Consider the following 13,722-nt stretch of genomic DNA (forward strand, 5'->3'; position numbering starts at 1 on the left):
CTGTATTTATTTCATTGACCTTTAAACCTGCCTCTGTGTCAAACTATGTATGATTCAGATCTGGGATTCATTATTAGGGGGTTAACTTACAGGAACATAGGAAGCTGCCTTATACCAAGTCGAGCCATTGGTTCCTTTTATTCAGTCTTGTCCATCTAGCTCAGTCTTGCTGACACTGACTGGCAGCAGCTCTCCAGGGTTGCAGACACTCCTAGCCCTACGTAGAAGTTCAGTTCAGTGACTGAACCGGGAACCTTCTACATGCAAAGCATATTAACTAATAATATTTTTTTGTATAGCACAAGTAAATTGAATGTTCCATTATTACGAAACTAAGACACATTGCAGGTTTTGGTCACTCTCCTCTCTGAGCAAGAATTTGCCATGATTAAATTAGTGGCTAAAAAGGGGACATACCCAAATTTTCTTCCAAATACGTTACGCATTTTCCGTTATCCGTAAGAGCCTTGAACACTTCAAGCCGTTCGTGCATGTCTTCATTAGAAGGATAATCTTTAATCACTTTGAAAAAGTGAGCTCGGAGGATACCGAGCCCCTCGCCCTAAAAGATGAGAGGAGTGGCTTCTTGACAAATTGTGGCTACTGGAATTTGGAAATCATGTTTTCTGCTAGTCCATAGTCCCATTCACAGTGCCTAGGTTCTGCATGCCTCAGGTGCACTCTGTGTCTTACCTGCCCTTGAATAATTGCCTTCAGGAGGTGGAGCACAGCATGCCTGGCTTCAGCTGGTCGGTCGGGCTGCAGCATATCAGCAACCACTTTCCAGATGGCTTCCACTGCATGCTGAGGGCACAGAAAACTCCAGGTTACCCCCCGCATTCACACCTCACTGTCCATGGTGGGGAAGGGGCATTTTGATGTAACCTCCTTATATATTCATCAGTTTTCTGCCCATGTACTCACTTCTTCAAACTTTCTAGTTTTTGCTACCTCGCAGATTTGACCGATTGCTCTTATCCGATTGTTCAAGCCAGATTCTACGCTCAGTTCCTGAAAGGAAAAGAAGGCAGCTTTAAACCATCACAGGTTGCTTGCAGCTCGATTAACCTCACAGCTAAAATGCTGTTCTGTGCCCCACAAGCAAGGGCAGGGTAAAAAATGTGATTAATACCTAAACTAATTTGTTTTTGATTTAAGGTGTGTATGTGCTTTCTCAATAGCAACACTGAGCTTAAATAAAACAATTCCTCTGCTTTTGTGATCTCTTCTTGTGTGGGGTCATGGCCAATGATCAGCATATTGTCACCATACGAAGAGACTGCCAGAACTCTCAACAGCAAGCAAACAGATGGCACTGATCATAATTCACAGGTAGATAAATGCAGTGTCATCGAAAAGAGCCAGTAAGAGGCTATTGGAAAAGTCTGGAGTGCTTTAGATAAAATACCACCTTCCAGCATGGGTGAAGCTAACACTTTGGATGTAGCCTCCACCTTATCTTGGACTCAGCCTCCATTTGAGCTTTTTGTTAGCCTTGCCTCAACTAGTCTAGCACCCAGCCTGAGCCCTGCCTAGCTCTGTACCCATCCTTGGGCTTGCCACGCCTTAGAACAGGACACTGCCGCTCTGTCTCCTGTGTTTAACCTGCTTAGGTAGCATTTGCCCTCTTTTAATTTCCAGCTACTGATGTAAATCAGGCACCCGGTATATCCGTGTGTTACCTTGAGTATTTCTGCTGTGATAATAAATTCTGTTTGCTTTCCTTCCGATGACTTGGAATTGGATTTGGAATTCCCAAGTCCTAAGAGATTCTTGAACTTCTCCTTTAGGCCAGGATCTTTGTTTTGTGGCTTTGCCATCGTTAACTAAGAAAGAATCAAGGAACCTGTGCAAGTAGAAGACAGAGGATGGCACCATCAGCAGAACACAGTCAAAAGCCTCACATTTCTTCATATAGTTAGTGCAACACAGATGCTCCATAGGTACACAGCGTGTGCCATAAAAGCAGAGGTTGCCCCTTCCACTCCTTGAAGACAGTGTCATGTGTGCATCCAATAGAATGCATAAGCTGCTCCAAGAGCTCACTGGGTGGAGTAGTTCCACATGCTCATCAAAGCACCTGCTAAGCACTGGATCGGAGCCTCATGTGACAGAGACTGCAAAGCCAGAGTAAATCATCCATTTATATTATGAGCATATCATATTTGGAGTGGTAGAGCATTTGCTTTGCACACAGAAATTCCCAGGTTCAATCCTTGGCTTTTCTAGGTAGAGCTGGGAATAGCCCCTCCCAGAAATCCTGAAAGCCGCTGCCAGTCAGTATTCTGAGCTAGACTCAGGATCTGACTCAGTATAAGGCAACTTCCTATGTACCCCCCAGAGAGTGAGTGTGGCATAGCAGTTAAAAGTGTTGTACTTGGGAGCCTCTGGTTCAATTCTCTCCTCAAGCACTGAAACTCACTGGGTGACTTTCAACCAGTGATTCTGTCTCTCAGCCCAACCTACCTCACAAGGTTGTTGGGGAAAATAAGATGCAGGGCAGCGGGTGTACGCTGCCTTAGGCTCTTTGGAGGAAAGATAATATATACGGTAAATTTAATAAGATTCATAAACCATCTTCCAATTGAAATAGGAACAAAGTGACATGGCAAAACAGGCATATTCACTATAACAAAATCAAATGCCCCTGTCACAATAAATTTGTTGGTCTTTGGGGACAGGAGGGAGGCTATGCAAACCAAAGTCATAGAATCACAAAACTGTAGAACTGGAAGGGGTCCCAAGGGTCATCTTTCTCAACCCCCTGCAATGCAGTAATCACAGCTAAATAATCAGATGGTCATCCAACTTCTGTGTAAAAACCTCTAATGACGGAGAGTCCACCACCTCCTGAGATCATCTGTTCCATTGTCAAACAGCTCTCTTTTCTTTTAATAGATGGGGTGTTAGGAGAGGGACAGTACCTCTGGTGGAAGACACGCCATGATTCTTCTGAGGTAGTTTGTCCACCTTTGGTCCCCAACCTGCACTCACCTGTGGCTCCTAGAAGCTGTCAGCATGCAACAGTGGCCACACCCCGGGAATGGCTTTGACTGGCCAGCTTAACCAGGGGAGTCTCATGAGACCCATGAGTCTCAAACCCTCGATGAGTTAGGGACTTTCCCTGCATACAAAGACAGGCTGTGGTGGATTGACCAGACAAGACCAACTGTGGGTCCAACGGTCAAGAATGTGGTTTCTACACATGCTGTAGTGACAGAAGTGAGGGGCAGATGGGGCTCATCAACCTGGGAAGGTAGCCCAATTAGGAGAAAGAAAACTCTGATTCTAAACCTCCACTGCCTTGTGAGATAACTTTGAGAGAAGAAAAGGCTAAGGAGTAAACCCTACATAAAACCGGAGTGGAGACCCTAAGACGGTTGGAGGGTGCCTTGTACACCTCCTCCTGGCAACTCCTGCAGCCAAGGTAGTACCAAACATATTGCTCTGCTTTCCTTTGGACTACATCAGCGAGAAAGAGAAGGGGGTCTTGCCATCTGGGCAGCCCAGGACTTCCATACACACTGCCCAGACTTGGGGCCAGGGGAGGTCACTTCAGTGCTGCTAATGCAGCGGTTTGACTTCACCTCTGGAGGTGCCCTCCATTGTCTCTCAAGACAGATGCCTACTACTACTACTACTACTACTAGATGCCTACTACTAGGCAGATGCCTACTATTACTACTACTATTACAGATTTTATTGAAACAGCTCTTATTTCATTTATTGTAGTTATCTTGAGTATTTTCCCACTATGCTACTCCCAACATAAAAGTGCTTTACAGTTCTTGTCCTCACCACAACCCCCTGAAGCAGGTTATACAGCTGCATCCACTTCACCAGAGCACCTTGGCTGGTCCAAATATCTCAGTGCCACTACAAGACTCTTAACAGAAGACTAGCAGGAGGGCCACCATTCTGAAAGTTGTTTCCATGCACAACAAATTCTGCAGAACTCAGTGTCACAATGGTATAATGCACTGCTTGCTAGCAGCACACGCACCTCTCTAAAACTGGCCTGCAAGTTAAGAGATTGCAAAACACATGCATAGATTTGCTCCTATCATGCTCACAGCGGTAAGACAAACCCAGGACATCACTGGGAATCTTGGTGACACCACCACCACCTCTGTCTTTGCAGAAGCTAATTCATTATTTGTCTCTACAAAACACCCTCATGCCACAGCTGTTGTTACACGTTTCAAACCATTTCCGTTAAGCCTTTTCCAATCAATGCAGCCAAAGGAAGCCGCACATGGGTCTAAGCCGCACCCCAAAACCTTTATCGTCACAACAGCCCGATGAGGGTGTCCAGGCTGTCCCCACAGACAACACAACTTTGCAACCATCCAGGCATTACATGTTTACATATTTATTTACATCCTAGCTTTCCTCCAAGGAGCAATAGGCAGGACGTGCACACAGTCTCTATCCCTCCCTCCCCGACAAAAAAATTATACCCTCACAACCACCCTGTGAGGTAGGCCAGGTGGGGAGAAAGTCAGTGGGGGGAGGGCAAGAGGCTTGCTGCTCCCTCCTTCCCAACCCCCAATTCGCTCCAGAGCCCCCAGCACCTTGTTATCCCCATGACACCCATTGCTCCTAGTGAGGCTACTCACCTCCTATGCTCCTAGCCCCCCACATAAACACATACACTCCGAAACCCACCCCCCGTCCCACTCGCCGCCGCCGCCGCCTCCTCCTCAGCCCATAGACCCCGCCCCCTTCCACCGGAAACGCGGGTCCACTTCCGGCTTGGTGTGCGAGGCAGAGACGGTGAAAGCGCCGGCGGCCGCCGCGGGGCATTGTGGGGCTTGTAGTTCTGGGCTGCAGGCGGAGGCATGTGCGCGAGTCGCGGGGTCTCCACCCGGCTGCAGCTGAGCAAAAGGAGAGGTCAGACTCGGCAAGGGGGTGCGGGGAGGCTTCTTGGCTCTGGGAGCAAGAGCCAGGGGGCGTGGGCTGAGCCCCCTGAGACCTATATTGAGTCAGAGCATTGGACTACCTAGCGTAGTTTTGCCTTCAGGAATTGGCAGCAATGGCTCTCTAGGGTTTTAGGCGGGGAACTTTTACGCCCCCCCCCCCGTCCTATCTGCAGGTGCTGCTGGGGATTGATGCTGGGACCTTCTGCATGCAAAGCACAGACCCTCCAAGTGTCTCTCTTTTCCAGGGACGTCCCTGATTTAGAGAAGCCGTCCCGGTTTCTGATTTGATCCTGGAATGTACCACTTTTCCTTAGGATGTCCCTATTTTCATTGGAGAAATGTTGGAGGATATGGAGTTATCCGACCCCCGAGCCGTCTGAAGGCAATCCTGTATAGGGAAGGTTTTTTTTAAAAAAGGTTTAATGTCTTATTGTGTTTTTATATATGTTGGAAGCTGCCGAGAGTGGCTAGGGCAACCCAGTAAGATGTGTGGGGTATAAATAGTTAAATTATCGTTATGAAATGGGACGTCTCTATTTTCATCGGAGAAATGTTGGAGAGTATGAAAGCAGGTGCTCTGCCACTGAGCTGCATCCATTGGTGGTTCCAGACAAGGGGTTTTTCTTCCAGCTGCACTTGGAGATGCCATTGAGGATTGAATTCAGGGCCTTCTGTGCTCAAAGCAGATGCTCTACCAAAGGTGGGAAGGTGGCTTTGTGCATGCAATTGGTATAGCATGAGACACTTAATCTCTGGGTCGTGGGTTTGAGCCACTGTGAGCTATTGGGAAAACAGATGGGATATAAATGCAATCAATCAGAACCAGCACCTTGAACTTAGCCTGGTAGCTAAATCGTATCCAATGCCAATTTGAAGTTCACTGCAGTTCTATATTCTCTCCCTCTGTTTTTTTTGCAAGGGGGAGAAGGGTGTGTTCCTGCACTGAGTGAAACCTTCTGCACGAAGATCCACCAAAAGCTGAAGACAGTCAGTGTTGCCTATGACTCTCCCGGAGGAAATGGTTTGGGCAAGACAAACGAAGCAGAGGGCAAGAAGCAGAAGTGGGCGCCAAAAAACTGGGAGCAGCAGCTGAGCAACATCCGGGAAATGAGGAAGGAGAGAGATGCCCCTGTGGACCAGATGGGTGCTGGGAAATGCTTTGACAGTGATGCTCCTCTAGAGGTGAGGAGAGAGACCTGGAGCTCGAATGAGCTGAACTGCACATATTTAGGAGCAGGAAGGATCTTGGCAGGTTGCATTGTCTGCCTTCCTGCCCTCAGAGCAGGACTGGGCAGCAGGTAGAGGTTGAGATCTGTTTGTAGAACAGATCTGGTTTTAACAATGATAACATGGTTTTTCCCACCTGAAGCTAGGAAAGCTAACCACTCACTGGCCCTGCTCTGCACCCTCCTTGAGTGTTTTTGCCTGGTTGAGATGTGCCCTTGAACCCTGATAATGTTTCCATCCATTTACCTGGATGGAAGACAGCAGAGAAATCTGTCTGTGTAGAAACCTCTGGCTTTTACATAGCTGGGGTGTAAAGGCTCTAGCCACGTCCATTGCTCCAACTACTTTTGCTTTTGGCCCTGCCCATTACTGGCATATGTTGCCTATCGGGGAATATGGCCCCTAGGTGGTTCTAGTAAAAAAAAAACCAAAGTAGATCTGATGAAAGATGATATCCTGTGATGACAACCCTCCATCTCCATACCATACTGTAGGTTAGGCGCTACCAGGTCCTCTTGTCACTCATGCTCTCCAGCCAAACCAAAGATCAGGTGACTTCGGCAGCCATGATGCGCTTGAGGGAGCATGGCCTCACTGTGGACAACATCTTGGAGACTGATGACGTGACTCTAGGCCAGCTCATCTACCCTGTGGGGTTTTGGAAGGTGAGCCATTTGAGAGAATAGGAAAGAGGAGGAGCATTAAGCATAGCTGCCAAGTTTTCGCTTTTCTCGCGAGGAAGCCTATTCAGCATAAGGGGAAATCCCTTAAAAAAAGGGATAACTTGGCAGCTATGATTAAGCCAATATTTTTATTGCCCTAATCTTAGTAATCAGTGCTGGGCATTTTGAGGAAATGAAGCTGGTTATATTTGCATTTGGCAGAGTTGCAGTAAGGTTCTTATAAACTGTTGGGAGAAGAGCTTTAAAGACTTTAGAAAATATGAACGTCTGAAGATCATAGCTGCTGGGTCAGGCCAAAGGGAGCCAATCTAGCCCAGCATCCTGTTCTCACAGTGACCAACCAGATGCCCCAATGAGAAGCATACAAGCAGGCCCTGAATACAACAGCTCTCCCCACTTCCAATTCCCAGCAGCTTGTGTTCAGAAGCTTCCTGCCTCTGACAGTGGAGGTAGAGCATAGCCATTGTGGATTGTGGCCATTGATAGCCTTATCCTCCTCTATGAATTCGTCTAATCCTCTTTTGAAGCCATGCAGAGCAAATTGATGGCTCTCCATGCCTCCTGTAAGAGTGGATTCCACAGTTTAACTGTAATTGGTTCTTTCATACCACCAAACCCATTAAGATTCTCGTGGGGTATCTGAAAAATGTTGTACATTCAGAGCATCTTACTCTAGCTGCAGACTTCTTAAGAGGAGCAAAATTGATATTAGTTCCTAAGTGGTACCCTCCCAAAATGCTGAAGGAACACGAGTGGTTTAATACAATATGGTATGTCACTTTGATGTCTTAACTTACAGAAATACCCTGTTTCTCCGAAAATAAGATGTAGCCATAAAATAAGCCGTAGCAGGATTTTTAAGCATTCAAGGAATATAAGCCATACCCCGAAAATAAGACCTAGTGATAGGCGCAGCAGCAATGCCGGCCATGGCAGGAGGAGGAGGGGGGGGGGAATAAGACATCCCCTGAAAATAAGCCATAGTGTGTTTTTTTGAAGAAAAATAAATATAAGACGGTGTCTTATTTTTGGAGAAACACGGTAGTAAGATTAAGGGAGGGGAAACAGAAATCAGAACAGTTTGCAAGTTTGTGTACCCCACCCGCCTTTACAAATCATATGGAGCAAAGATTTAATTTAGGACTGTTTAATCAAATGCTTTCTCGACTGTAGCATGAAATAGCATAATTTTTCTATTACAGTAAGCCCACAACGTACATGGGGCTTACATTCCAGGGATGGCACCTAAAGCCAAAATTGTGTGTACTCAAAACTCACTGGGTTTAATGGAGGTGGTATTGCCAAAGTCATTTTTCACAGAACCCCTACCACTTCCCACTTCTTTTTTAAATTTAAAAATTGCCATGCATGTAAAGCTGAATGCACGCAAGTTAAATGTGCGCAAGTTGTGAGCTTCCTGTATTTCAGAATGAAGTAATCAACAGCACAAAAGGAAAATAGATTGGATTGGAGGAGGAAACAAGCAAACAGCTTCAAGATCTTAATTACAAGACCAGAGAGGCCTCCTTACCAAGGGGCATAATAATCCTTCCTGCCTTGCGGTTCTGAAAGCACATCCCTGCTAGATTCCATTGTCATTGTGGCCCCTGCTTTCGTCCAGGCCTCTCATTCCTCACAGTCAGCCCCCTTATTCCCTCCATTGCTTGAGGCCTTCTTTGTCAGCTGGCTAAACCCCCAGTGCGCATCTCCCCCCATTTTTCACTGACTACAGCGGAAAGTGAGCTACATCAAGCAGACCACAGCAATTCTGAAGCAGGACTATGCTGGAGACATCCCAAGGACTGTGGCGGAGCTGGTGAAACTCCCAGGGGTTGGACCCAAGATGGCCCATTTGGTGATGGACATTGCCTGGCAGGACGTCTCTGGAATCGGTACTGTTCCCATTTTTCTCTTAGCAGTCCCAACTCATTTGCTCTAGGAACTGGAGCTTCTAGAAGGACCCGGGATGGGGACTCTTGGGCCTAGGGGCCAAATGTGGCCCTTTGGGCCTATCTATCTGGCCCTTGGAACATTCCCCAGGCTACACACCCTCACCAGTCTTGCTTCACACACCCCTTGAGTGTTTTGTCTAAGGCCACCTGAAGCAGAGGTGAAATGGGCCCTTTGTGGCTCACACACTTACAGAGCAATCGTAACCATGTCTACTCAGCAGCCCCATTGAATTCAGTGTCAGAATCTATGTCGCGCCTGTGCTTTTCAAATGAATAGCTGTCACTTCGAAACAGTTCCTGTGAGGAGGCTTTGTCACTTTTGCCTACCTTGAATTTTGGGACTCTGGTACAATCCTGCTATAGGCAGGAGGTGGCGCTGTGGCTCCATGGCCCGTGCTTGCACCAACCCACCTTTTTTTATTTTAACAGTACAGTACTTGCAATTAACATTTTAGGCTGCTGGTTACAGGAAACCTGGGAGGGCTGATTCTTGATGAATGGGACTTCAGGAACCAGTTGATTAAAAACTGAGAGTGGGGAGAATATCATTTGGGGCTCTCTGGTGGAATTCCTTCCTGATTAATCAAGGAGCCTTTGTGTTTTGCCCAGAGATGGCGGCAGTCCTGGGTGACAGTGCCCAGTAATTTCAAAGGTGGTGAATCAGCCATTGTTACATTTGAGGCCTTGAGGCAACCTGATACATTGCATGGCACCTAGGAGCCTCTTCTGAATGCCTCCTCCCACCTTCTGACGTAAGACTCTTACAAAATGCAGACGCAGGACACTTTTGCTTACCAGCTAGCTAGACTGTTTGGGTTGGCCTAATAAAGGTCTTGGCCTAATACCGTGTTTCTCATATTATAAGACACGTCTTATATTTATTTTTTCCTCAAAAAAACACACTATGGCTTATTTTCAAGGGATGTCTTATTTTTTTCCTCCTCCTCCTGCCGCGGCCGGCATTGCTGCTGCGCCTATCACTATGTCTTATTTTCAGGGTATGGCTTATATTCCTTGAATGCTTAAAAATCCTGCTATGGCTTATTTTATGGGTATGTCTTAAAATATGAGAAACAGGGTAAGGGTGTTGAAATTTCCATTTCTGGTTCCAAAAGTTACTTCCTTCCACCTACCACTTCACAGCAGCAGGTCCTGATCTTCACAGGCATGCTTTGGACCACCAGAATGAAGTTCACGGACCACTGTATCCCCTCAGACCAGTGTTTGGAAACCCCCTGGTTTACAGTACACCGGCAAGGCACAATTGGGAATGCAGTATTTTCTGCAATCCAAAACATTAGTATGTTCAAATGATTTGATCACAATTGATTTTCAAAATCAAAGCATTGTGTTGTATCCCTCAGAACATGAGAAGAACCTGCTGGATCAGACCCGTGGCCCATTTAGCCCAGCATCCTTTTCTTACAGTGGCTAACCAAATGCCGGTGGAGCCCTCTCCCCTCTTGTAGTTCTCAACAGCTGGTATTCAGAAGCATTGCTGCCTCTAAATTTAGATTTAAAAAATTCCTTCAGTAGCACCTTAAATACCAACTAAGTTTTAATTTTGGTATGAGCTTTTGTGTGCATGCACACTTCGTCAGATGCATGCACACGAAAGCTCATACCAAAATAAAAACTTAGTTGGTCTTTAAGGTGCTACTGAAGGAATTTTTTTTTATTTTGCTTCGACTCAGACCAACACGGCTACCTACCTGTATCTAAATTTAGAAGCAGAGCAAAGCCATCATGGCCAGTAGCCATTGATAGCCATTATTATTATTATTTTAAAGCAAGCATCCCCAAACTTTGGTCCTCCAGATGTTTTGGACTACAATTCCCATCTTCCCCAACCACTGGTCCTTTTAGCTAGGGATCATGGGAGTTGTAGGCCAAAACATCTGGAGGGCCGCAGTTTGGGGATGCCTGTTTTAAAGCCACCTAGGTTGGTGGCCATCACTGCCTCCAATGGGAGTGAGTTCCACAGTTTAACTATGTACTATGTGAAGCAGTATGTTTATATCTGCTACTGACAGCCCAGTGACTATCTAGAACCTGTGGCCTTCTAGTTTCCTGACTCCCACTCCCATCAGCCAGCTAGGCCAGCAGCCAGTGGTGCTGGAAGTTAGAAGTCCAGCAACATCTGTAGGGCCACAGGTCCCCCAGCCCTCCTCTGGTGGAAAGCTCCGCTCAAAGTCAAAACCATCATTTCCTTCAAGTAGGGGGTCAAATATCCTCCAACTATCCTGGGAACTGAATATGGGATCTCCTCTCCCCTGACTCTACTCACCCTTTTCCATAGGTGTGGACACACATGTGCACCGGATTTCCAACAGGTTGAAGTGGGCAAAGAAGGAAACAAAGCTTCCTGAGGAGACTCGGCTGGCTCTGGAAGAGTGGCTCCCCAGGTGAGGCACTTGGGGTCAATTATGACTTGTTTCTTTACTCCACGTGTTCTCTCTGTTTCTTTTTTTTAATTCAGTGACCTAAGCCACACATGATGCCAAGCCATGGTTTGTTTAGCAGCTAGCCTAAGCAAAATGTGAAGTCATGGTTTGTTTTCGGCTTACGAGCTGTGGCTTCGTTTTTATAGTTTTGCTTTATGGTCAACATGCCATCTTCACTGCCTCTCATTCCATTTTGGAGCCCAATGTCTGAAGGCTTGCCTTCTCCCTTACAAAATTTACCACAGGGTTAGGCCTTCAGCTAAGCTCCAGGGGCAGCTAAGCAATGACCCTTCAAATGTTTCTGAACTACAACTCCTGTACCCTTAGGGTGAAGGGTGGGTGATTAATCAAATTAATAATAGTGATAAATGAACATTTCCCTTCCTTCTCCTCCTAGAGATCTCTGGAGCGAGATAAACTGGCTTCTTGTTGGGTTTGGGCAGCAAGTCTGCTTACCTGTAAATCCACGCTGCAGTGAATGCCTCAACAGGGACACCTGTCCGGCTTCGAGGAAGCGCTGAGAGATGTGACACTTACTGGAACAGGCCACCATACTGGGGGACTAGGATTTGGGGGCCCACCAAGGGATTGATGATGCTGTAGCTGACCTGCCAGAGGCTTGAGCAAGAGGGATTTTGACCCTGAAATCTGGTGGCACTACAGCAATGACTCTGTTCCTGGTCTCCAAACCATGCACAGGTGAGAGGGGTCCAAATAGCATTGTTCCTCATAAAAGGACCATAGAGTTGACTTAAGTGTGGTGTCCCAGGCTGCCCTGAAAGGACTCCTCTTAACCCAAGTATGAAGCCACACAGAGAGTAGTTAAATAAGTGCAACATATTGGGCTAGATTCCAGACTAAGTTAGCTGGACTTGAGTCCCACTGAAATCAGTTGCACGTGTACATCTTGACATAACTGAGTTCAGCTAGCTCAGGGCCCATCAGCAGCAAACATTTAAAGCAGTGACATGCCACTTCAAACAGCCATGGTCCCCCCCAGCCCCCTTCCCCAAGAATCCTGGGAGCTGCATCTTGTTCAGGGTGCTGAGAGTTGTTAGGAGACCTCCCCCCTTTTCCCCTCATGGAGCTACAGTTCCCAGAGGGGTTGAAAGTACTTTGGGAATTGAAGCTGGAAGGGAAGAGGGGGGGGGGTCTCCCAGTAACTCCCAGCACCCTTAACAAACTACAGCTCCCATGGTTCTTTGGGCAAAGCCATGAGAGTTTAAAATGATGAGAGAGTCTACTTCAAAAGTATAGTCCAGCCCCCAGTACCTTTTAAATGAAGATTTTGCTGTATTCCTGTGGCTAGAAAGAGGAGATGGGGGAAGGCAGGCTGCAAATGGGCGAAACTACTTAGGGGTGAAAATGAGCTTAGGAAAACAAGCAGAAAATTTAAGTTTGTGTCCTGTCAATGGAAGGTCCACATGTTTTGATATGTCTGGAGATCTCTTTGCCATAAGCTATAGATGCCTGACGAAAATTTCTAAGGTTCAGCTCACATGGCATCCTCCGGCCTTTGTTTTGGAAGGGCAAGGCTCCCGCTTTGAGAGCCTCTGCCTGAGGAGCAACCAGCCCTCGGTGTGTGTTGTATTTCCTTGTCTCTATGCCTCTCCCTGCCTCCACACACACTGTGAGGGAGGCCGGTCATATTTCCTTCCCTAAGAAGTGTTTGTGGATTCTGTCAGCTGCCTTTGCCCTTGAAGAATTTCCAATTTAAATGCTAATAAGCTAGTTACCAGGCAAAAGGAGTTATCCAGCTCCACTGGATGATGTCATTCAGGCCTGTCCCAGCGTCATGGAGGAATTAGCCTGTTGCCAAGGTAGGGAGAGATGGAAGTTTAGAAACAGATGAGGCGGAGGGGGGGGGGTCTTCCCAACCTTCCCCCCACCCCTTGTATCTGATGGGCTCCAGGGCTTGGAGATTTTAGGTCAGCTTTCCTCCCAATCTATCGTCCTCCTGATGTTTTGAACTACAACTCCCATCATCCCCAGAGAGTGCAGCCATAAAATGCAGTCCAAAACATCTGGAAGACACCAGGTTGGGTAAGAGTTCTCCTATGTGAGAACGAAGGCTTTTAAGATGTCCCAAGCAAAAGGGGCATTTGGAATACCGTGTGAGCCTTGAGCTTTACATAGCCTGTCACATAAGCCAAATGCTGAGAACTGCATCTACCTAAAGAGTAATTCTTATTTTTATATAATAAACATTTTTCTTTTTATAATAAGATTTTTGTCTAACAGTCTCTGCTTGGTGCTCAGGTTTCCCAGAAGAGGGGATTTAATCCAGAGCGGGGAACTTGGGCCCAGGATCTGAAAGTAGCCTCCAGGCCTTTCTGTCTGTCCCCTGTCCCCTACCCCCTCATTGGCCCTGCTTCGCACCTTCCTTGAGGGGCTGGAATATGTTTCCCTGGTAATTTAAATTCACCTAGAAGTGAGGCAATCTGGCACAGCCAGGAAACATGCAGACACAGAAGCTGGATGGGAGGAAGAGAGG

General features: G+C 46.8%; 2 protein-coding genes across 9 annotated transcripts in view; one reads left to right on the plus strand and one right to left on the minus strand.

Annotated features, from left to right (window-relative positions):
- The window catches only part of TSC2 (TSC complex subunit 2), a 47,989-nt gene extending 43,260 nt beyond the window's left edge, over positions 1–4,729 (minus strand). For 4 of the 7 annotated variants that reach the window (XM_060282948.2, XM_060282947.2, XM_060282946.2 and 1 more), the window contains exons 1-5: positions 4,620–4,729; positions 1,683–1,846; positions 925–1,011; positions 694–804; positions 418–562 (exon numbers count right to left, since the gene is read on the minus strand). In XM_060282948.2, the coding sequence (XP_060138931.2) occupies positions 418–562; positions 694–804; positions 925–1,011; positions 1,683–1,820 (481 nt within the window). In that variant the 5' untranslated portion in view covers positions 1,821–1,846; positions 4,620–4,729. Of the gene's footprint in view, positions 1–90; positions 113–417; positions 563–693; positions 805–924; positions 1,012–1,682; positions 1,847–2,994; positions 3,015–4,619 lie in introns of those variants that run through there. The other 3 variants (XM_088656952.1, XM_035130996.3, XM_088656953.1) reach the window with 3 other exon arrangements.
- A 29-nt stretch (positions 4,730–4,758) lies between these two features.
- Positions 4,759–13,455, plus strand: NTHL1 (nth like DNA glycosylase 1). 2 transcript variants are annotated; one of them, XM_035131768.3, is made up of 6 exons: positions 4,759–4,893; positions 5,842–6,104; positions 6,644–6,814; positions 8,565–8,724; positions 11,084–11,189; positions 11,626–13,455. In XM_035131768.3, the coding sequence occupies exons 1-6, from the start codon at positions 4,842–4,844 to the stop codon at positions 11,747–11,749; spliced, it is 876 nt and encodes a 291-aa protein (XP_034987659.3). In that variant the 5' UTR covers positions 4,759–4,841; the 3' UTR covers positions 11,750–13,455. The 2 variants fall into 2 exon arrangements, with proteins under 2 accessions (XP_034987659.3, XP_060138546.2); XM_060282563.2 differs by lacking the exon at positions 6,644–6,814.
- The last annotated feature ends 267 nt before the right edge of the window (positions 13,456–13,722 follow it).

Source organism: Zootoca vivipara, chromosome 13, assembly GCF_965207765.1.
Source record: "Zootoca vivipara chromosome 13, rZooViv2.hap1.1, whole genome shotgun sequence".
Classification (NCBI taxonomy): domain Eukaryota; kingdom Metazoa; phylum Chordata; class Lepidosauria; order Squamata; family Lacertidae; genus Zootoca; species Zootoca vivipara.